This window comes from Malurus melanocephalus, unplaced genomic scaffold (genome assembly GCF_030028575.1).
Source record: "Malurus melanocephalus ecotype Western Australia unplaced genomic scaffold, MMel_1.1 scaffold_1103, whole genome shotgun sequence".
NCBI lineage: Eukaryota > Metazoa > Chordata > Aves > Passeriformes > Maluridae > Malurus > Malurus melanocephalus.
In genome coordinates this window covers 42,758-65,046 of record NW_026624335.1, presented here as the reverse complement: position 1 = coordinate 65,046, position 22,289 = coordinate 42,758, and the positions used below count along the sequence as shown (strand labels likewise).

General features: G+C 54.6%; 2 protein-coding genes across 10 annotated transcripts in view; both read right to left on the bottom strand.

Annotated features, from left to right (window-relative positions):
• Positions 1-384: 384 nt before the first annotated feature.
• Positions 385-15,206, bottom strand: TCEA3 (transcription elongation factor A3). 4 transcript variants are annotated; one of them, XM_057386958.1, is made up of 16 exons: positions 14,939-15,202; positions 13,396-13,458; positions 13,207-13,312; positions 12,713-12,878; positions 12,378-12,446; positions 12,109-12,177; positions 11,915-11,989; positions 11,554-11,631; positions 11,281-11,435; positions 10,928-10,983; positions 9,926-10,081; positions 9,262-9,408; positions 9,111-9,182; positions 3,096-8,974; positions 2,144-2,596; positions 389-1,574 (listed from the first exon to the last, which is right to left on the bottom strand). In XM_057386958.1, exons 1-14 carry the CDS (start codon positions 15,005-15,007, stop codon positions 8,966-8,968), a joined length of 1,290 nt encoding a protein of 429 aa, XP_057242941.1. In that variant the 5' UTR covers positions 15,008-15,202; the 3' UTR covers positions 389-1,574; positions 2,144-2,596; positions 3,096-8,965. The 4 variants fall into 4 exon arrangements, with proteins under 4 accessions (XP_057242940.1, XP_057242941.1, XP_057242942.1 ...); XM_057386959.1 differs by having other exon boundaries at positions 394-1,574; positions 3,934-8,974; XM_057386957.1 differs by having other exon boundaries at positions 385-1,574; positions 2,144-8,974.
• An 838-nt stretch (positions 15,207-16,044) lies between these two features.
• The window catches only part of ASAP3 (ArfGAP with SH3 domain, ankyrin repeat and PH domain 3), a 17,832-nt gene continuing 11,587 nt past the window's right edge, over positions 16,045-22,289 (bottom strand). For 2 of the 6 annotated variants that reach the window (XM_057386948.1, XM_057386953.1), the window contains 15 exons: positions 22,064-22,151; positions 21,486-21,534; positions 21,210-21,397; positions 20,967-21,100; positions 20,473-20,567; positions 20,024-20,204; positions 19,638-19,843; positions 19,332-19,447; positions 19,186-19,253; positions 18,904-19,011; positions 18,541-18,784; positions 18,180-18,453; positions 17,552-17,696; positions 17,280-17,402; positions 16,045-17,004 (listed from right to left, as the gene is read on the bottom strand). In XM_057386948.1, coding sequence (XP_057242931.1) covers positions 16,930-17,004; positions 17,280-17,402; positions 17,552-17,696; positions 18,180-18,453; positions 18,541-18,784; positions 18,904-19,011; positions 19,186-19,253; positions 19,332-19,447; positions 19,638-19,843; positions 20,024-20,204; positions 20,473-20,567; positions 20,967-21,100; positions 21,210-21,397; positions 21,486-21,534; positions 22,064-22,151 — 2,094 coding nt within the window. In that variant the 3' untranslated portion in view covers positions 16,045-16,929. Of the gene's footprint in view, positions 17,005-17,279; positions 17,403-17,551; positions 17,697-18,179; positions 18,454-18,540; positions 18,785-18,903; positions 19,012-19,185; positions 19,254-19,331; positions 19,448-19,558; positions 19,844-20,023; positions 20,205-20,472; positions 20,568-20,966; positions 21,101-21,209; positions 21,398-21,485; positions 21,535-22,063; positions 22,152-22,289 lie in introns of all 6 variants that reach the window. The other 4 variants (XM_057386951.1, XM_057386954.1, XM_057386950.1 and 1 more) reach the window with 3 other exon arrangements.

The following is a 22,289-nucleotide window of genomic DNA, read 5'->3' as shown; positions in this document are numbered from 1 at the left end:
TGTGAAGAGGCTGTCTCTGAGGGCAGGGTGTTTGCACACTGAGGAGGTCGGAATTGGAGTTGAGTCCAGAGGTTGAATGGAAAATCTCTGCTCACTACCTTGCAGGCAACAATCCCTCTCCCAGAGGTCAGTGATGTCTCCAGGGTGATGTCACTGGTATCCTTGAGATGTTCTTGGGACAAGAGAGGGACTATGCCCCTGCCAGGCTCAAAGCTGGTGACAGTGCTAGCCTGCCCCAAGCCTGTTGCTCCCACCCAGGGCTGGGGGCACCAGTGGCCCTTACAATTACTGGGTGGTTCTTCCTTTTCCATGAAAAATTACTCAAAAATAATTATTTTATTGGAGGGGTTAATGAGCCCTTTTCCTTCACCCAGGCTTCTGCCTGGCCCCATGGCTGTGATGGGGACAGGGACAGTAACAGCAAATGGCTCGTGGGTACCAAGCCTGCTGGTGGCAAAGGAAGGATGGGCATCACACCCCATCCCCAGGGAACTCAATCCCTACAGGAGCCTTTTTCCCTGATTGTTGCATATTTGGGTATTTTCACCATCCCCTGGCGCCGCTCTGGGCTGCCTTTGTCTGACAATGAAGCATTGATTGGGAACACACAGTGTCTCCCTGGATTTTGGGGAGCTGGGAGCCCGGGCTGTGACCCACCCCAGCTGGCACTCGGAGATGGCAGCGCTGCCTGCATCCCATGCGCGTCGGGAGCATTAACAACCTGTGAGTCATCTCATAAATGAACCATCATGGGGAGGGGGGGATCCAGGGCAGGATGCTGCTCCCAGACAGAGCCAGGCTGCAAGAATAAAGCTTTTTGCTGCTGTTGAAAGGAATTTGTATCAATGTGACCCCTGGGCTCCCCGAGGGGCTAGGCCTGGGTTTTCCTGGACAGGGAGCAGGTCCTTTGAGACTGAGACATGGGGATTCTGTGTCCTGGTGCCTGGGGCTAGTCGTGGCATGCTGGAGGGCCAAGGAACCTGTGGTCATGGGCACATGTAGCACTATCAAGGGACAGGGAAGAGTGTCAGGGCCAGGTTTTCTGAGCAATAAGGTCTGTTTGTTTGCCTTCTATGAGTCTGACATGAGATTTGTCATTGTCTATCGCTGTGCCAGCCAGATGGGCCAGACATGGCTTAAACCCCCTGGACCACCTTCAACCCTCTGATCATGGAGGAGGCAGGTTTCTTTCTCAGCACATAAATTTTACATTTTTCTACAGCTTTTTAGCTGTGAGCCACAGTGCAGGGGGATGCTCTTTCCATCACCTGTACTCCTGGGTGCCAGTGCCAGGATGGGATGGACACGTGGCTGTTCAGCTCCTTGATTCACCTCCTTGGAGGGTTCTGGAGGTGCTGGGGAGGAAGTGGGTGCTGTCTTTGATGTTGGGAATCCAGGTCAGCTACAATCCTGCTGCTCTCTAAGTGCCAAATCACAAAGCACAACTTCAGTGCCTCTTGCTCTGGACYGAGACCCCAGTTCTTTCCTCTGCTTGTTCATGCTCCTTCAAAAGTCCATAGGATGATTTGATTTGGAGTTGGGAGAGGACAAAAAAACCTCCTTTCCGTGGAAACCTGGTGGAAAAGCACAGGAAACTTTGGATCAGGTTTGGTTTGGGGCTGAAGGATTGAGATTTGGGTGCTTTGGACCTGAAGGTATCAGGAGCGGCAGAAAAGAGCATCAGCTCCCACCCAGCTCTTTGTTTTTGTGCCAGCCATTCCCTGCCAGGAGGAGTCAAGATGTGGAGCCCAGGGAAGCAATGGCATCAGAGCAGTGGTGGTTACGGGGGGGTTTAAACATGTGATTGAGGCTCTTTTGCAGGTTATCTAGGAGCTCTCCTTATCCTATGCTTAGCTTGGGCAGGGCAGCAGCCTGACTGTGGAGCAGGACAGCGACCAGCATGTCCCCTCACAGTGTGGGCCCACAGGCAGCAGGTCCTGAAGTGATGCTCAGGTCTATGACAGGATCCTGGGAGGTTTTGAAGATTCTCAGCAAGTCCTGAAGGCAGGAGTTGTTCAAGGAATCCTGTGTCAGGAAGGGTGATGGATGGCTCAACACTGGGGCCGGGCTCATCCCCAAAAGCTCAGCATCACTTGTTGGTTGGTGATGAACATTCCTGTTGATGCCCCCCCAATGCAGTTACCTCCAGGGATTCCTCCTGCAGCCCTTTGTCAGTGCTTGCTTTGCTTCAGTTTGTAGCATGATACCATCAGGTGCCTGCTCCCATCTGTCTTGGCTGTTTCCATTTCTCTGATAAATGAGGCCCATCTTACCCACTCAACAGCACAACATCCCTCCTCCCTGTGCCTGTGGGGCCAGARCAGGGGGTGGGTGTCAAGGGGACAATTTTTATTCCTTGCTGTAACCAAGATATCTTCTGAGCAAAGCAATTTTAACTCTTGCCTTGTGCTTCTACCTTCTCCGTATCCAAGCACAGTCGGGATCCTCAGAGGGCCTGGATGACTCACCGCAGCAGAGATGTAAGGGCATTAGCACATGATATCTCCCTGGGTTCTGCATCTCCCACCACCTGGAGTTTTCATATTCCAAACATCTCTTCTGTCCCAAGGAAATGTCACRTTTACCTGCAAAACAGCTGAGCAGAGGGATCACGTCGAGGGGACAGCAGGGATGGGCACTGGACTAGGGAGGGTGGTGTAGAGATCAGAAGGATGTGGGGACGTGCAGAATGTCACAGCCTTCCTGATGGCAGTGTGACACACACGTCTCCAATTCAGTTAGTGCCCTGATCCTGAGTTATAGTCGGGAGCTGCAGCAGGTGCCTCCTTGGTGGCTGCTCCATAGCCCCTTTCCCCACAGCCCTGTCACTGTGGCGGGTGCAGTTGGCTCCCTAATTACACACCATGCCGGGCCAGGCTGCTTTGCACAGTGCTAGTAACTAGCATTTGCTTCCTGATGGTTGCTGACCCTTCCAGAGTCGGGAATAAATTGGCTGCTGTGGGTAATGGTTTTGCTGTGAGTGGCTGGCACTGGTGGCACAGCTCCAGCGTAATGGTGTCGTTACAGGAGGAGCGATTTATATTCTCATTTTGGAAAGATGAGGCAGTTTGTTGGAAGAATGTGGACCTAGGTACCTGACAGCTGCTCTTGACTTTCAGGCTTCTGGGCACCTTGGAGAAAAGACGAAGAGCTGAGACAGTTGGGCTGACAGTTGTTCAGAGTGGAAAAGAGGCTTTGAGGTGACCTAATTGTGGTCTTCCAGCACCTGAAGGAACTGACAAGGAGGATGGAGAGAGACTATTTACAAGGGTCTGGAGTGACAGGACAAGGGGGAATGGCTTCCCACTGCCAGAGGGCAGGTTTAGAAGGAATATTTGGAAGGAATTCTTCCCTGTGAGGGTTGTGAGGCCCTGGCACACATTGCCCAGAGAAGCTGCAGTTCCCCCATCTCCAGAAGTGTTCCAGACCAGGCTGTACAGGGCTTGGAGAAACCTGGGATAGTGGAAAGTGTCCCTGCCCATGGCAGGGGGGGAACTGGACGAACTTTGAGGACCCCTCACACTCCAACAACTCTGTGATTCTATGACTCTGTGAAAGGAGGTACAGATAGAGCTAGGGGAAGATGTTGGGAACCATCCAGCCTGCTCCCCTGGGACATTTTTCCTCAATAAATAATTCACTGCAGCTGGGAGACTCTGGGATGTTGCAAAGCAGGTGGAAAGACACTTTGGGGACATTACAASTAAATTAGGTTTTGAAAATGTGCAAAGATAATTTTTCCTCTGCAATACAAGCCCTGCCCGGTCCATAAGTTTGGATGCAGAGGATCAGGGGTTGGGAATGAGCCTGAATATCTCATTGAGCCTTCCAGCCCCCTCCTCCTTCCCATCATCCTGGGTGCTCTACCTGCACTAAACCCGTCCTAAACCATGTTAATCTGTAGAACAATATCCCCTCCCAACCCCTGCTCACCAGCTCCCAGCTCTGTCCTCCAGCTGCCTGGCACTTCATTATATCACTTCAGATTAATCTGCAGCTCCTAATTGCCAAGTGCCCGAGAGCTCCTGACAGGGAGAAAAATAAGTGTCAGGCGAAAAAGCCAATGTGGTTTTTTTTYCCTCTGTCATATTTAGGTCGACCTACTAATGTGGGAAGCACAGAGATGGGAATTTGTGTGGTTTGAGGGAGTTTGGGGGGTTTTATAGCATTTATTGGGGATTTTTTTCCCTCACATCCTCTTCATTCTGGCTGTAAGAGGGAAGACCGTGCATGATTCTAGCTGAAAGTGAGAAAAAAAATGTATTTTGTGGACAGATTTTTGCTTTTAATGGGTGATCTTTGCTAGTTCTCTGCCTATTCAGCTAAAGGAGGGGGGAAAAAATGGYCTGTGCCAAGCACTGTGATTTCAGGAAGGCTGAGATCAAAGTGCTTTGCAGACTCAGCAAACCTCTCAAGCCAGGAAACAAAAGTGCACGGGATTTTTCTTTAAGAAAAGTATATTCTGTAATTTTCCATGCAACATGTTTCACTTTAGAAATAAGGGTTTGGGTCCAGTTTGGACTCTTCTGATGCTTTTAATCATCACAAAGCCTGGGCTGCCGAATTGCAGCCATACACCTCAACGAATCATTTCCTTCCAGTGGACTGCAAACATTGCAGATGAAAACTGATTTTCCTACCTTCTTTTTTTTTTTTTTTTCAGGAAAAACATTCCAAAGGAAATATCCAGTTAGCTCAAATTCTTGACTTTGCTCCGAGTATTTTGGCTTGTCTGAAGATTGAGACTGGGTCATGTGGCTGTCTTGGGCAATCACTGATTTTTCCAGAGCTTCGCCAAAGCAGTTTATTGACTCACATCAAGGCAGAACAATGAAAGAGAAAGGAAATTCCATTTGTATCCCAATCTGGGGCTGGAACCAGCGCTGAGAGACTCAGCAATTTTTTCCTTCTATTTCAGTGCTTTCAGTTTGTGTGCCATTCAGTGCCTGGAGTGTCCTGCTAGACACCCCTGCCTGGTTCCTCCAGGTGTTTGAGAGACCACAACGCTGCTGCATCCTTTGACAATCACTCCTATGGAATGCAGACCCAAAACCCTGCATCCAATGCTGCATTTTCTTGCTTTTTAAAGGAAAGCAGCCCAATTCCTGCGCAGGGCTGGCCCCTTGCCCTGTGCCCACCGTGCTGAGCATCACACCGGGGACATCATCTGTGGGAGCAGCTGTGATGCAGAGGCGAGGTGATGGGCTCTGTGCTGGCCACAGTGGTTTTCCCAGGAGATCAGTATCCTGTCTACTGAAAACGGCAAAATGAGTCGTGCCAAGAGCCTGAGTCTGTCACCAGAAAAATATTGCATATGGGTTTGAGGCCTGGGGAGACAGTGAGTACCTGTGCCTAAGGGATTGTTACTTACTGATTGGAAGCAAGGGAATCGACTCAGTCTGTCACAGAGGCTGCCAGTCACAGAATCATGGGATGGTTTGGGTTGGAAGAGACCTTAAAGCTCATCTCATTCGACCCTCTGCCTTGGGCAGGGCCACCTTTCACTGGACCAGGTTGCTCCAAGCCCCGTGCAACCTGGCTTGAAACACCTCCAAGGATGGGGGYAGCCACAGCTTCTCTGGGTAACCTGTGCACAGCAGGAGCACGAGAACCCTCATGGAGCAGTAAAGACTGGCTCCAAAACTGCTTTAATTCAGTTCAGTTCAACTCAGACATGAACTACCACCAGCTGCTCCATTCCCTTTCCAAGAAGTACAAGTGCTTGGGAAGCCCTTGTCGAGGGTCCCACTGGGATCAGCCGTCCTGATGGTGAACAGGACACACCACCTCCTGCTCCATCCCTGTGCACAAGGACCTGCCACTGTGCTTTGGGGGTTGGTGACCAGGGCTGGGGGAGGTTATACATGCATAAAACAAGAGGATGGGGAAATGGGGTTACCAAGGAAACCACAGAACAGCAAACTGCTGATTTTTTTGTCAAGGCTGAAAAAATGTGGGGGAGAAGGGCAGCAGCAAAGCCCTGTGCTGTAAGCGAGCTTGGTGAGGCTGGAGTACAGTGGGGGATCACCCCTGGGCAAGCTGGGATTGCGAAGTAAAACCAGCCATATACTGGATCCTGTGGAACAAGGTGTCCCTGAGGTTGCTCACAGCAGTCCCTGGGGAAGGGATGTGGTCTGGTGGCACCAGTAGTGGGATGGTGCACTTCCTGTGAGGTACCTTTCTTCATGGGGAAGTATGGCTGGGATGGGACACTCTGTGGGGTTGTTTAAAGTGTTACAGGTTGGAGGTTGAATATAAAATCTCCATCTGATGGAAGACTATCTCATTGGAGTCATCATCTCTGGAGGGATTTAAAAGGTGTGTGGATGTGGCATTGGGCACACATGGTTAGTTGTGGCCTTGTCAGTGCTGGGGGAGCAGTTGGACAGATCATGGAGGTCTTTTGCAACTGAAATGATTCTTTAATTCATGGAGGGAGAGGCAGAAAGAAGCACCAGCCTCTGCTGAAGCTTTGGAGCATCCAGACCTGGAGCCTCGGGGTCCCCTGGCAGGGACCATGGAGGGCCTCTCCATCATTGCATGGTGATGACCAGCCCAAGGTGGGGGCTGTGAGAGAGGCCCTGAGGGCCCTGGTCTGAGCCTCCTGCCTGCAGAAGGCACGGGAGGCCAGCATTAACATTTTTTGGTGCAGCCATGGTTTCACGTCTCCAGCACTGATAAGAAATAAGAACTGAAGTGCCCACTTCCTCAGAGCTCAAGAGAGAGTTGAGTGCTGGCAGGACAGGCAGCTGCCAGGGATCTTTCCTGCTCCTCTTCCTCACCAGGCTGGGGGATGTGGAGGGGAAGAGGAGACCATCACTTGGAGAGAAGAGAGGGGAAAGCTCCGGGGACCCCTGGAGCTTAGGGGTGGGGAAGGGATGGCAGGATATCCTGGGGGACTCAGTTCCCAATTTGGGAATTGGATTTTTGAAATCCCGTGGAGCAGGTCAGAAGCTCAGCCTGTGGAATGGAGCCTGTACACAGCTGCATACCAGAGCCCTCACTGTCCCCTGCCCCAGAGGCACCTGCTGTGCCATAGGGGGACACATCCTGCATCGTCCCCCCGCCCCGAGGCTGGAGCATTCCTCAGGACCATGAGTTCCTCCAGCCCAGGCAAGTGGAAAAACTCTCCCAGTGGGGAGAGGGAGGGATGGGGATGCATATCCCTGCATGGACATCAGGGGAGCCCCTGCTCTCCCAGCTCTCCAGTTTGCTTCTCCCTTTCCTTCTCTGGGATTTCCCAGAAAATCATGGGAGGGGGAGCAGGGTGACATTTTCCCTGGGGACATGTCCACTGAGGGACAGAAAGGTAYGGAGAGGGATGCTAGGAGATCCATCAGACTGTGTCTGGAGTCTGTCTCCCTCTGGTATCACCCAAACACCTCTACTGGACTGCACTACAAAAAAAACATWAAAAAAAATAGGTCTAAATCCCTGTTTCAACCTTGTCCTGGCAAATGTGTCCTGTGTTACCCTGGGGACAGCCAGGATCCCCAGTCCTGCCCCTTTTGCACTCCACTCACAGCTCAAGGTCATGCTAATGTTTTATTCATCTCCTACAACCCACTATATTTCTTAATTGCAGCCACATGCACTCTCACAAACATTAATAATTGCCTTGGAAGCTCATTAATCACTTCAGCATACTAACAAGCATCACAGCCCAGAGAGTTCTCTCAAGGGGCTCTGGGGTAGCAGGGACCCCCTGACACCAAGGGTTTAGCACCCAAGTCTGGGTGCAAACAGCACTGCCTGAGAAAAAAATTCACACCTCAGCCCAAGATTAAAATATTAGTGATGGGTTCATTAACAGCTCCATCATCCTTCTCTGCTCTCACCCTTTGGCTCATGCAGGCATGGGAGCAGCATCCTCATCCCATCCATGGTCACCACGGTCATCATGACCTTCCTATGTCCTCACCACACCTCACTGTCACTGGAGGAGGCTGGTGGTAACGAGGGATGGTCTCCATGCCAGAAGCCTCCATCCCAGAACTCCAGTAGCCAAAGGAATGCCTCCCAGCTGGTCCCTGATGCTTTTTCCCTGGACAGCCCTCCCAGCTGTTGGTGGAGGTTCTGCCCTGACATGGGGCAGCCTGCAACCCAGACCAAGCCAGAGAGCTGCTCCAGCCTTAAGTAAAGGTCTTTAATCACCAGTCAAGTGATGGATGAACATCAAGCCATAGTTCTATCCCAAGCTGGGGCTGGTGGATATGAGACATGCTGAAGCTCGGTGAGGGATCTTGAGGCTCAAGCTGGGGAGCTATAAACTGAGGCAGAGGTCCCAGACCCACCTTAGGAAACAGTCTGTGCTACAGAGATGGTTCACACCTTTATTGCTCTGGCTGGAGGGATTTTTCCTCACTCCTCTTCCTGCCATCCTTCCTTCTCTCCTAGGACACAGTGCCCTCAAGCCAGGATGGATGGTAAATTTGTCACATAGCATGGTGGCATCCCAACACCATTTGAACACACTGCAACCACCCTGTGTCCTCCATGTCCTCCCTCTGTGTACATTTAGGTGATGAAGGTGTTTGGGTTAAACCTGGCCCTCTCCCACCGTCAGACCCCCAGGCATAGCCCTGTGTCCATGGAGCAGTGTTTATCCTGCCCAAAAATCATCCAAATGCAGATTTCTCTCAGGGAAGGACATGCTGTTCGTGTTGTACCAGTCTCCCTTTCCAGGAATGAGTCTGTTCCCAGTGGGATCCCAGTGCAGCCCAAGAAAAGGACAGATATTTACAGGGAAGAACCACTGAATTCACAGGGACCCTCTCGAGCAAACTTGACTTTGCCAGAGGCCAGTTGCCCAGAATATTCAAGGGAGCCCAATGCAAAGGAACAAGGACCTGGGGTTTAGGGACTGATGCCACCCTGCCACTCTCTTCCCCACACCAGCTGCCCAATGTGGCGTCACAACATCTTGTATGGCACCATGTTCCCTCCAGCCAAACCGCCRGCAGAGTCAGCAGAACTGCAGGAGAAGCAAAGCCCAGAGCAGGGTGTGAGCCCTCACYGAGCCCTAAAGCACCAATTCAGGGGGCTCTGCCATCCCTGGAGGCTAGGAAAGGGTTGGGTTGCCCAGAGCCTCTCCCCAGCTGGTTACAGACCTTCCAGCGGTTCCCACACTCATTGCACAGCACAAATGTTGTCATAGGCTCGTCGGCGCTCCGTGTCTGCACCTGGGGTGGAGCAGCACCAGGTCAGCGGAGACCCTTGTGGTGTCCCCCAAGCCAGGATCCCCTGGGGACCAGGCCTGACCTGGTTGTATGTGCAATTCTTCTTCTTGCACTTGCCACACTGGAAGAGGTCGGTGACAGTGCCGCCCGTCTTGGCCATCTGGTGCTCCCGGATGGCCTCTTGGGTCATGGCATTCCGCAGTTTCTTCAGCTCATCACTGGCCATCTCCTGCCACCAGCATTGGCCCAGATGGGTCAGTGTGGCCATGGCTCTGCTCACAGCCAAGCACCGCAGTCCAACACCTTCCCTGTCCTCTCCCAAACCAGGACTGATCCTGCTCTCTGTGCTTGCTGGAGGGCTCAGACCCATCCAGATGAAGAAAACACCCCATGCTGAAAGTAAAGCTGCTACCTGAAGGGATCCGTCTCCCCACAGCAGAAACTGGGCTTCTGAAGAGATTGATTTGTGGTCCCTGATTGAGGAGGACAAATGGGGACTCTCCAGCCTGATTCCTGCCAGTGTGACATCCCACAGCTCTGTGATGGGCTGGGGGTCTGCAAGGCTCTGAGGGGACTGGGCAGTGCTGCCCGCTTTCTCCTGATGCTCCCTGTGCCCCATCCAGCACGGGGGTGGAACAGGGACAGCCTGCTTTGGACAGCACCAAGGCAAGGCCCGGCACTTGGGCACCACAGAAACAGCATGGATGTGATCCATGGGCACCAGCCCCACACACCCCACTGCCCACCTCGGCGGTCATGCGAGCGATGAGGCTGGGTTCGATGGCCCCGCACAGCACGTTCCTCCGCAGACTGGGATTCTTGGGGTCTTTCAGGTTGCTGATCCTGCTCCGCACCCGGTTGCGATACTTCATGTCCGTGCTCTTCAGCTCCTGGAAGATATGTGGAGTCTGTCAAGGAATCAAGGAGGCAAGGTGGGGGGATGCCAGCTTGTGTCATGCTGTCACCAAGGCCAACGGCCACATGGAGGTGGCTAATCTCAGTGGGGCTTTCCTCCCTGGGGGATGYGTCCCCATCCTTGGCTTTAAGAGATGGCAGCTTGAGATGGGGGGTGGGGGGGGAGGTAGCTTTGCTTTGCCTTGGAATGTCTACATCCAGGAGAGACTGTGGGTCTCAGGGACTGTCACCGAGCTCTGTGCTGGGACAAAAGTTCATGTTGCAGAGGACTCAGTCCACTCCCTCCTCCCAAAGAACATGGATATGGACAGGTTGATGTGGCAGCTTTGGGCACAGAGCTTGGGATGCACCGAAAAGTGCACCAGGAGGGGAACTACCCTGGGGTTGGTCCCGGTCTCAGGGGGTTGCCAGGAGAACCACAGGACTTGAGTTGGGGGTGGGCAGAGATGGCTCCATCCCTGCCAGCATGGCACAGCCTGTACATTGTGACAGACTGGGTCTGGCAGGAGACAGAGGCATCCACAGCAGGCTCAAGGAAAAGACTCTGGCTGGATTCATTTCCCCAGGGATGAAAGATCCCTGACCAGAGGGCACAGGTGGGGGAGACATACAGACCCCCGCACGAAGGCGGGTGCTCAGGGGATGCTTTGCTCACCATCACCTCAGCCTCAGCATCCTCTAACCGTGGTTTGGGCTCCCTCTGCAGGAACGAGCACGGCAGAGCCTGCAACCCTCCAGATCASGCTCTGTCCTGTCCCCAGCACCATTCCTGAGCCCACGTGTGCCCCCCCAGCAGATGGAGCCTGGAGACCCCTAGCCCCCCAAAGGATATGGTCTTCAATCTCTGATGCCATCTTTTCGCAGTTGACACCGAACTCCTTGTAGTCATCTAAAGGGTAGAGAGGTCAAGGGGTAACATTCAGGTGTGAAACCAGCCAGGTCTCACTGTACCTCCCCACAAAAATCTCACCTCTTCCCCTGTACTTATCCCAGACATTCCATCTCTAAAATACCTATTTTTTTACCCTATCTTGAACCTTACAAAGATGCATCCTCACATCCAACCCCCTTATCAGAGACCTTACCAACCTCCTTTTCCTTATTTTTGGAGCTGAATGCTCCTACTAGGGCTGTCCCRTAAGAGAAACAGCCCAGTCTGGGGTCCAGCACCCCCAGAACTGCTCACCGTCCATGCGGAGTGTAGCAGTCAGCATCTCAATGCACTTGTCCCGCACTGAGTCCCCTGTGAGATAGCAGGGGGCCAGGCAGCAGGGGCTGGGAAAGAAGGAGGGACTGGTGGGGGTCCGTGGCGTCTCAGGTTTGGCCTTGCTGCTGTTGGTTCTGTGGGGGCACATGGAGAGGGACAGGCAGGTGGCAGGRTCCTGGCACCACTGCAGGGACCTGCCAGGGTCCTTTGGAAGTGGAGTGAGTCTCTTCTACTTTTCTTCCTCTCACCTACCTTTCCTCCTTGCTGTCACTGGAGTTTCTCCAGAAGCCGGTGGGAGCTGGAGAGAGGCTGGCGCCCACAGATGCTCTCCTGGGAATGGCACGGAATGGGACAGTGGGGATGACACCAGAGATGGGACAAGCAGGACAGGGGGCAGAGACTGGTGGCAGGACCTCAGGCACCAGATAATCAATGAGGGTGCTCAGAAGCCAACAGGAATCTCCCCAGGGAGTCTTTTCTCCTCCCAGGGAATATGCCAGTGCCATGGCAGGATCAGGGCTCCCAGTCACTTCTTACCCCCTCCATGGTGAGGGCATCCCCAAGGGGTACCCTAAAAGCAACCCCAGGCTGCCCGGGGACACCCCCTCCTTACCTCTCCCCTGACAGTCTCTTCCGTGGGGAGGAAGAGGAGGAGACAGCTGAGGCCCTGGAGTCAGCAGAGGCTCTCCTGGCAGGACCAAGCCCCATGTCAGAAGGCAGCAACTGGGACCAGTCCACAACACCACCCATAGCCCAGTGAGGGGCTGGGGTCTGGCCTCTGCCATCTTCRCCCAGCCCAGCACCGACCTCTCTTTCTTGCCATCCTGAGGTGATTTCTTAAAGGACACAGTGGGGCTCCGGCCATCACCCGACTCTCTTCACCACAGAAGCCCAAAGGAAGGGAGAGATGCTCTCAGCAACTCCAGGATAGTCTGGCAACCTGTGAGCTGAGTCCTGTCCATCTGCATCCCCCATTTCTGAGCCCCACCACCCCTAGGCTGCCAGAAAAGCCTCCCCTGGGCTGGCAGTGCTTGGCAGAGCCCAGCGTGAGGGTCAGGGTTTCCTTTTGCAGGTACCTCTCCAGCCTGGAACTGGCAGAGTGGGCCTGGGTGGTGATGGCAGGAGAGTCAGACTTTCTGGGTTTCCTAGGGACAGAGAGATCAGAATGTGGTTAGATGAGTACTGTCCAAATTGACCTCATCAAAGGAATAATTAGCTTTAGAGAAGTGAAAATTAAAAATTGCCATTTCTCCTCCAGAAAGAACCCTGGTGTTCCCCCAGAGGCAGTTTGGTCTCCAGAGGTGCTGCCGCCATCCATGGGTAGGCAGAGATGATTAAATTCTTAAGGACCAAGGAGAAGGTGGTCTCCTATCAGCCCTGGTACCCCCTGGCAGCAGGCTGAAACCCTCACCTCTCCTTGCGCTTCTCCCTGTGCTTCTCAGCCGTGTTCTTGCCATGCTTCACATCCTCATTGGGGCAGCAGGAAACATCCAGCCCTTTCTTCTTCTCCTTTTTTCCTTCTGTGTCCTTCTCCTTGTCTCCAYATGCGTCCTTCTCCTTCTTTGTGGTGGCAGACTCTGGGGGAAGGATTTGGGTGTCACAGTCACATCCAAAACCAGCGCAGGGTACCTGCAGAGCTGCTTCCTGAGGTGGGGAATGATTGTGGAGGTGCTCAGCCCTTGGTGGGGCACACACTGATTTCTACCACTCTGTCCTGAAGTGAGAACAAGCCCCTGGAAAATCCAAATCCATGCATCTGGGTTACAGGTTAACTGAACCTGCATATCCCAGCTCTGGACAGATCCCACTCCATCCCCCTAGAAAGCATTAGGGTTTGAGGTGTGGCGATGGCCCAAGGAAAATTAAGGCTTTGGGGGGTTCTTGCCTCCCCCCAGTATCACTCACCCAGAAGCCGCTTCCAGTTTTTAATAAGGATTTTGGCTGAGGCGACCACCTCTTCATCTGAGCAGTGTTTCCGCACTGAGTTCACTGCCACACCGATCCGTGTTGTCTGGGGATACATACCAGGGCCACATCCTCAGGGATGTGCGGGCGTGATTCCCAYGGTGTGTCCCCCCACCCAAACCCCCTCACCTGGAGCAGCTGGATGGTCATGGTGTAGCTGCTGAGGGATTTGAGCAGATCCAGCGCCCCTTCCTGCAGCAGGGGAGAAACCACAGGAGTCCTTGAGGAAGCACTAGGCAGCACCAAGGAAGGGCATGACAAAAGAACCCAAAGCAGCCCTGAGCTGCCCCCTGCGAATGCTTGACCCTCTGTGTCAACACACCGATAGAAAAGTCCCACACCCAAATCCTGCTGGACCATCCCAGTACCAGGTCATGTGTCCAGCTAGGTAGTGGGAGCTGTTCTTAAAACTTGGGAAAACCCCATCCACTAGACAAATCTGGGCTGCTGGGAGCTAGGATGGCTGGGAGCACCCCCATTGTCCCCCACCCAGGGGTGTGAGGGTCCATGGGACACAAGCCCCAGGAGTTCATCCTGGTCTCCTGCAGTAATGACTGGGCTAAAGAGAGTCCAGCATGGAGCCTTCCCCCTGCCCTCTCTCTTCCTCATCCTTCTCCCTGGTATTTCTATAGTCCCAGCAGCAGACACTGGCTCCCAGGTATCCCCCGCCACATGGACCCAGCTCCATGGACTCCCACCATGAGGGGCTGGATTAGACCCTGCCTGGTTTGATGGGTGCAGGGACATTCCTGTGCTGTAGTTGGACCCTGGCAAAGTGCAGCAGGAGAGGTGTGGAGCATCCCTGTCCCTTGACCTCTATGTACCTCCCAGCAGGAAGCAGAGCCATGGGATCTGGATGGATACCAAGCATTGGCTGGTATCCCAAAAAGCAATCAGATCCAGAGAGATGGCAGTGCTGCCCCCCTGGCCAGGATCCTGCACCTTGTTGGGGCAAAGGCCAGTGGAAACGGTCAAATATTAACTCTGAGGGCTGCTCTTGGCACACATAACTGGCTTACCAGGATTCCAGGATGGATCTTCACTCGGCACAAGGGTGGCAGGAGTGGATCCTGGCTTCGCCCAGCAAAACAACCCAGCATACAACCACCAAAACAACCCAGGAAACAGCGACTGACCCCTCCCCTTCCTTTGCACGCCCGTGGGGCTGGGGGCATTATGTACCCCAGCCCAGAGCTTTCCCTTGCTCGTGTGCAGGCCCGTGCCCCTGGCCCTGGTCGGATGTTGCTGAGCAGGCCAGGGGCCAAACACCTGTTGCCGACAGTCTGGTGCTGCTGAGCAGCGTCTAGAGCTGCCACCCTTGGGACAAACCCCCCTCATCCCCAAATCCCAATRTCTGGGAGCAATGGGGTGCAGGAGAGTCCCAAATTAGAGGCAAAATTAAATCCCCTGGGTGCTGACTCTGATATCCTGAGGTTGGGCTTGGGTGACACAGGCAGCACCTCTTAAATCCACTCAGCCCCTCCAGACACAACATGAGGGGTGTGAACAGTAAACCCCCCTCCCCCTTTCCCAAGCCACGCGGCAACATTCAAACATGCATGTAAATATGCACATGTATAAATAGGCACGTACGTAAATATGCCTGTGTATAAATACACACATGTGCAAACACACGTGTGTAAATATGCCCCGAGGAGCTCAGACACTTTACCATGCTCTTCCTGGCCACCATCTTGTCCAATTTCTTGGCAATCCGGACCAGCTCCTCGGCAGGCCCCATGCCGGGAGCTCCAGCAAGGCAGGACAGTGGCAACAGGCACAGCGGGGCACTGCTGGCATGGGGGTCCCGGGCAGCCAGGTGGGAGGGAGCAGAGAAGGGGGGGGAAGGAGGAAAGGGAAGGGAGAGAAAGCAGAAAGGAGGTGGGGCTGTCCCAGCCAGTTATAAACTCCTGCCAGGAAGGCAAAATAGCACGGGGGGAGGGCTAAATATAGCCGAGCCACGACTGCAGGAGCCGGGAGGCACACATTGGGGCGCTCCGGGACACGCAGCTGAGGGGGCCACGAGGAGCCCGGGGTGCCGAGGGACTGGCCCCAGATGGGGCTTTGCCGCCAGGACAGCTTAGCCAGGGAATCGTGAGTGACACGGGTACAATGCAGCATGCCGCAAGCTCTGCCCTTCCTCTAGTTGACGTCCTGCAGCAGCAAGATTCCCAGGGGAATAATCTTTCTACTCCATGTATTGGAATATTCCTATATATGCGGAATATAGGAATAGTTCTTATATTGAAATACTCCACATACTGGAGTATTTTGGCACTGAAAATATCCCATCCCTGGAAGTGCCCAAGGTCAGGTTGGACAGCCTCAGAGCAACCTTGTCTAGTGGAAGGTGTCCCCCCAAAGGCAGGGAGTGGAAGGAATGATCTTTAAGGTCCCTTCCCAACATTCCATGATTGTGCAGTGACAAATGACACACCAACGTGTCCCACAGTCTTTGAAGCGCAGCAGAACCCTGCTGAGGCCTGGGCTGATGGTGTGCCAGACTGGGATGGGAGCCAGGAGCCCCTCAGGACTGACTGGATGGGTAGCCATTGGGATGCATGGGTGACAACAACCTTGCCATCCTTGCCTGTCCCTGCTCCAGCACCCATCAGGATGGCTGTAGGACTAGCATCCCACTCTGGATCCATCCCATCATACTGGGAAAGTTCCCCTGTCCCAGCCCTGCCCCAGGGGTGATCACAGATGCCAGCGACTGGAAGCCTTGGGGATACATAATCATACCAGGTCAGGGGCTGTGCTCCCCATACACACCCAGATGCTTAAAAAAAGAGACAGTTTATTAGAAACCAGAGACAGAAAACATTAAATAAAAAAGACTTTTTTTTTGAGATGAAACATTTGACACAGAAATGAAAAGGGTAAATTGAGGGGATATGGAGGCAGGTGGCTCACAAGGGAGACTGGCATAGGGGTGTCCTGATCCTAGAGAAAGTTGCAAAACCCTGTCTGAGAGCCCTCCAGAGCCAGGGCAGTGATCCAGCACCCACGCCAGATGAGGCACATGGGGCAGGGGCTCTGTGGTACCACCTGAAACATTCTTCCTCCCCCTCCAAATCACGGACTGGCATTTTGCTACCAGATTTGGGGAAGCTTTAGAGCATCCCAAGCCACACCAGCCGAGGCAGCTCCCAGAGCCTGGGGTGGGGGATGACACAAAAAAAACCCTCTCCTATTTCTTGCCCATACCAAAGGCTTCACAGTTGGGGTACAGAAGGAAGCTCAGGGTTACAGCTTCCCTCAGGATGGGGAGCTGGCTTCATGACTACCTGGCAGAGGGTGAGGGACACCAAATACAGCTCCTGCATTCCCAGTTCCTTACACAGAAGGAAGAAGAAAACCTTAGGGGTGGGCAGAGCCCACAGGAAGGACGGAAGAGCAGTGGGAGCAGGAGCTGGCACAGAAACCTCAGCCCACCAATGCAGTGAGCACGTCCATTCTCTGCCCCTCAGCTCCCCACTGCTGCCATTGACGGATGGTTTTCCCCATGCGGGGAATCCCTGGGCCCCCCTGGGAGAGCAATGGGAGCATGCATGGGTCCTGGCACATGTCCCTTGTGGTCTGGCTCTACCAAGTCCCCAGCAGGGAGTAGCCTCTAGTCCCAGACAAGGGGASAGTAACAAATGGGCTACCTCCCGCTGGTCAATCTTGCAAGAGGTGGACGAAGCTGGCGGGGAAGACTCCAGTGCGGGAGCCGTCACCCTCGATGAAGCCAACCTGGGGATGCAGAGAGAGGGTTCAGGGGGCGGCAGTCTTATCTTGAGACATCAAGCCCCAAAACTTCTCTCCTGCCCAACTCCAACATGGATTTAGAGAGGCGAAGTTGATGTGACACATCAGTGGAGCCCTCCCAGCCCTCCACCATGCACACATGGGGCACAGGTCCCCAGTCCATGACCCCCAGAAAAACTCAGTGTCCTTCAGAAGAGAACTGGAGGGGGAAAAGGACCAGGACTGGGATCCCAGCACCTGTCTATGCCATGGTGACTCACCCAGCTCTGCTCATCCTCCTCCCGTGTCACCACAATGACCTCCCCCTTGGAGAAGGTCAGCTCTCGTGCCTTGTCCCCCTTGCAGTCTGCCACTGCCTTCACCCGTTTCTGCCTCCCCTTGGCCTGAAATGGGGTGAAAAGGGAGTGACRCACCTCCCCGAGGCCACCCAAAAAGCAGCAACAGGGATATGACCCCCTGATCACTTCATCTGCTACCCAAGAATAAGAGGAGCTGGGATGCTTGGGGATGCAGAGAGGAGGATTCCACCTACCGGAGCAAATCTCCTGGGCATGGGCACAGGCAGCATCTTGCTGAGAGCGGGGTCCTCAGGGCCACCAGAGCTCTGGGGGCACCCAGSCGACCCCACTTTGCCCACCACGCCGCTGATGCGCCGGTACGAGCGAGTGCTCTCTGAGCTGTGGGTGACAGCAGGGAAAGTGTCACCCCTCCTCTACTGGTGCCTTCCCCCTTCCTGTCCTTCCTGTGAGGTCTCAGTGGAACCAGGGCTCCCTCCATGAGACTGCATCCCACCAACAGCCCATTGGATGCTGACGGAAAAGGTCCCCAGCAGCCATATTCCCTCAAGTGAGCCCATCTCACCATATTTTCCCAAAAGGGAGAAAAAATTTATATGATAACCTGCAGAGGATCTTGGTGTTCCCCCAAATAATCTGTGTCACTGTCTCCAAAGACAACCCAGCATCCTCCCAGCTGCCCTTGTCTCCCCCTGCATCCCAGGGTCACCATCAACTTCCTTGTAGACCCCAGAGAGTGGGGACCCTTTGCTCCACAGGGATGCCCCWTGCCCATGGGGGTGGTGGGTTGAAGCCAACCCACCAGCATTGTGCAATGATACCCCCAACATCAAACRCAACCCCAATGCAGAGCAGGATCTGTACCCGAACTTGACAGGGGGAATGTCGAGGGCCGTGCTGCCTGGCAGGGACTGCCCAGAAGGGGCACTCAGCTCTGGCCCCCGCCGGCTGCTGCTGGCGTCCGTCTCAGWGCGTGTCTCCCAGTACACTGCCCGCTGGCTCTCGGTGGGGCTGCGGCTGCTGAGGGTGCCATCCAGGGCTCCTGTGCTGCTGGCACAAGACAGACTGCGCGGTGCCAGTGCCTCCACTGGCCCAGAGAAGTGGGGCTCCGATGCCTGCCGGGGCAGTTCAGGGCGCTCTGGGGGAACACATGAAATGGGGACAATAAACTTGGTCTCTGGGTGAAGRCACAGCCCCACCGTGGTGACCCCCCACTCCGACTCACCTGTGGGGCTGTGGCCATGTTTGGGGCGGGAGCTGCCTCGTGTAGGGTTTTTGAGGGGCAGTGGGGGGGGGATCTCCTCGCTGTGGGCCCGGCGGGGTGCAGGGCGCGAGGGCACCAGGATGCTCTCATAGGTCTTGTTGGTGATGTCCATACCCATGCAGCTCCAGCGGGTCTGGGGGCAGGCAGACAGGGGGCTGGTGGCCAGCGGTGACATACCCTTGAAGGAGTGCTGAAGGGGACTCACCTGTCAGCACACACACAGCTCCAGGGATGTCCCAYTGCTACCATCCCTCCAAAAGTGTCCGCACTCCCCCAGCTCCCTCATTGGGGATGTGGGGGCCCCCCACCACATCTCACAGGTACCTTCTCCTCCAGCTCATCCTCACTGTCATAGGGGAACTCTGATGGAGGCTCCCAGTCATAGTCCACATGGATTTCCAGTGAGAGCTTCCCTGCCTGCACCTGCTCCAGCTGCCAGAGGAATGGGGGAGGTCRGGGGGATTTCAGGATGAGGCAGGCCACAGGGGTCTTGGCACTGGAGGCACAGGTCTCAGCAGCCCTCCACCTTCATGCCAGCCCTCCTCAGGTGCAGTGGTCCCCTCTCCCCATGCTGAACTTCTCCCCCATTCCTCCATCCCACCTTACCAGCTCCTCACACTCGCTGTGCTTCAGCCTCCTCGCCACATCCAGAGCCGTCTCGCCTGCAGCATTCACTGCCCAAGGGAAAAATGGGAGACAAATTCAGGTTACAGCCTTACCACTCCCACCAAAGAACCYCAAAACCCCCATACCTGTGGTGAAAGCGGCTTTGCCCTTTAGCAGCAGCTTGAGGCAGTTGGGCTGGTTGTAGAGCGCACCATAGTGCAAGGCCGTGTTCCCATCCAGTGTCACCTGGTCCAGCATTCCCCTGTGGAGGGAAAATGGCAGGAAAGTCAAGGCTCAAGAACACACAAACACCCTGCACTGTCCTCCCGTAAGGGAGAGGGGCAGGGAACACTGGGAGCACGTGGGGACCCACCCATTCTGGATGATGAAGTCCACCAGGGGAAGGGATGATCTGTCAGCATGGCGCACGGCCATGTGTAGTGGCAGCTCACCTGCATCCTGCCAAGGGATGGGAGGGAGAGATGACCCTGAGAATGCTCAGCTTCCTCAGGATGAAGGGAAAAGGAGTACTGAATCCAAGAATACTCATCTTCCCCCCTGAATGGAGGGAAAACAAGTGCTGGACACACAGACGCTCATCGTCCCCAAGATGGAAGGGAAAGGAGAGCTGAACCCAAGCATGCTTCATCTCCCAAGACTGGAAGGGAGAGGAGAGCTGGCCTCAACAATGCTTCATCTCCTACAAGTAGGAGTGAAAGAAGCTGCGCCTGAGGATGCTTATTTTCCCAATAGCACATCCCTGCTCAAAGCTCAGGACAAGCCCGAGCACGGGCATCAGGAGAGGAAAARTCCATTCCCTGTCAGGTGCAGGGCTCACCTGACCCTCAGGGCTGGCCAGGGGCCTGGCTAGGTCATGCCCCTCGGCAAAGGCCCGAAGCAGGCCCAGGAGGTCACGGGCTCGAATGGCTTCCCAGAGGCGGTGGGGGTCATCCCGGCCACTTTTCTGCACGAAGCGTCGCTCCATGTACTTGGCCACAATGTATTCCTTGCGGGCAGCCCTGCCGGAAAGTTGGCTTGGATGGGTATGGAGCCATGGGGATGGAGCCCTGTGCTTCTGCCTCCTCCTGAAGCATCAGGATTAAGGGTAAATCTCCAAAGAGGTGCCGATCCCCACCACAATCCAGCAATGACACCAGGATACCTCATCCCAGGGCTGTCTTAGAGCTGATGGGCAGTGGCAGCATGGGGACRAGGACAGGGCACACACCATGCACTCCTATTCCTCCTCCCCCGTCTCTTCCCAGCCCACCCAAGCCCCTGACTTACATATCACTGTTGGCCGAGGGCTTGGGACAGTCCTGTGCGGGCAGCGTGGCCTCCATGATCTCATTGAAGCGGGTGTTTCCGATGCTAACGGCCAGCTATGGAGAGAGAGGGACAGAGGGACACAAATCCTCTTGGCCACACTCACCCAGCTCCAGCCAGATCCCATCCCAGAAGGAAGGAATCCACTGGATCCTCCCAGAACTTTCCCAGAGCAGCATCTTCCAGGATGACCCTCTCTTACAGCAAGGGAAGTCTGTTTTAGGAGGGAGAAAATCCTGGGGAGCTGCAAGCCGACCCCACTTAACAAACGGCTTTGCAGAGACCCCTTGCCCAGACCACTGCCCTGGGTAAACTGAGGCAAGTTTGCAAGCCCTGGAGCAAACTGGAGACAGATAGGATGGAGAAGGAATGAACCCTGCAGCCCAGGGGGTTTGGGAGCCACAGAGGGTGATTCCCAGTGGCCCAGAAACCTCTGGGCTCAGGGAGCAGCTCACCAGCAGCTCGGAGGTGCTGAGAACATCCAGAGTGAGGGACTGGATGCGGGAATAATGCACACCCAGCTCTCGATGGATACCAGAGCACTCAATGCACGTCAGGATGCCCAGGTTGCTGGAAAGCCAGGTAGGGTCTGCAATGGGAGCAGTGCAGGGCTCAGCACCACAAGCACCAAGATGCTGTGACCCCCATGATAGCTGACCCACACTCAGGGCAGGGGGATACCCTAGGCCCTGACATACCTGAGGCACCACAGTCACAACACTGCTTGTTTCCTGGCATGTTCTTCACCTCGCTGATGACCAGCCTGGTGAGCTCCTGCACGCCGCCATCCATTCCTATGCCTGCTGCCGCCCCGCCGCTATCCCCGTCTCCCTTGAAGGCATTGCTCAGGGCTTCGTCCTTGCTGTTCTGCAGCACCGAGACCCACCTGGGCAGGAGGGAGGAGGAAGAGAAGGATAGGGAAGGCATAGCAAGATCTGGCATGTCGAGGAGGAGGGACGGGCTGTAGCACTTACACAACACACTCCTGCTCATCCTCAGCTTGGAAGTGGTATGTCCTGTTGTCTGCAGGTATGGGGAGAGAGAAGAGAAGGTGAAAAGGGCGAAGCTGTGTCTGCCACATCCCTTGAAGTGTTCAAGGCCAGCTTGGACAGGCCTTGGAGCAACCTGGTCTAGTGGAAGGGGTCCCTGCCCATGGAGAGGAGGTGGAAGAAGACAGCCTTTAAAGTTGCTTCCAACCTAAACCATTCTAGGATTCTACGATTTAGGGATACCCAGGACAGCAGGAATCAGTTGCAATGTCTTCAAAGGAGCTGCTTAACTACAAATTAAATCACTGCACATCACTCTCCCATCACCCGAGCCCTGTCACAAGCTCTTTTAGTCTCAGCTTTCTGGATCTCTTTGGAGAGATCAGTCCTTCATCTGTAAAGGCAGCCTAGGAGACACCCAGAACCAGATTAAAAGCATTTAAAGAGGGTGCCAAGGTGTTTCAGAGGGAAAATCCACTCCAAAAAGGGAGAGATCCCATCCCAGCCTCTGCCTTCAGGTCAAACATCTCACCCAGCCACAACACCCCAACACAGGCACTCACGTGTCACCAGGTCAAAGCATTTCTTCTCCTCAGCCTGAGGCCGCACCTGGCAGGTGAGGAGGTTCAGTTTCACAGGGGGACGGTTTATCTGCAGGGTGAGAGAACCAAGGTTAAAGGTTAAAGGGTTAAAGGACTGGGATGGGATGGGATGGGATGGGATGGGATGGGATGGGATGGGATGGGATGGGATGGGATGGGATGGGATGGGATGGGATGGGATGGGATG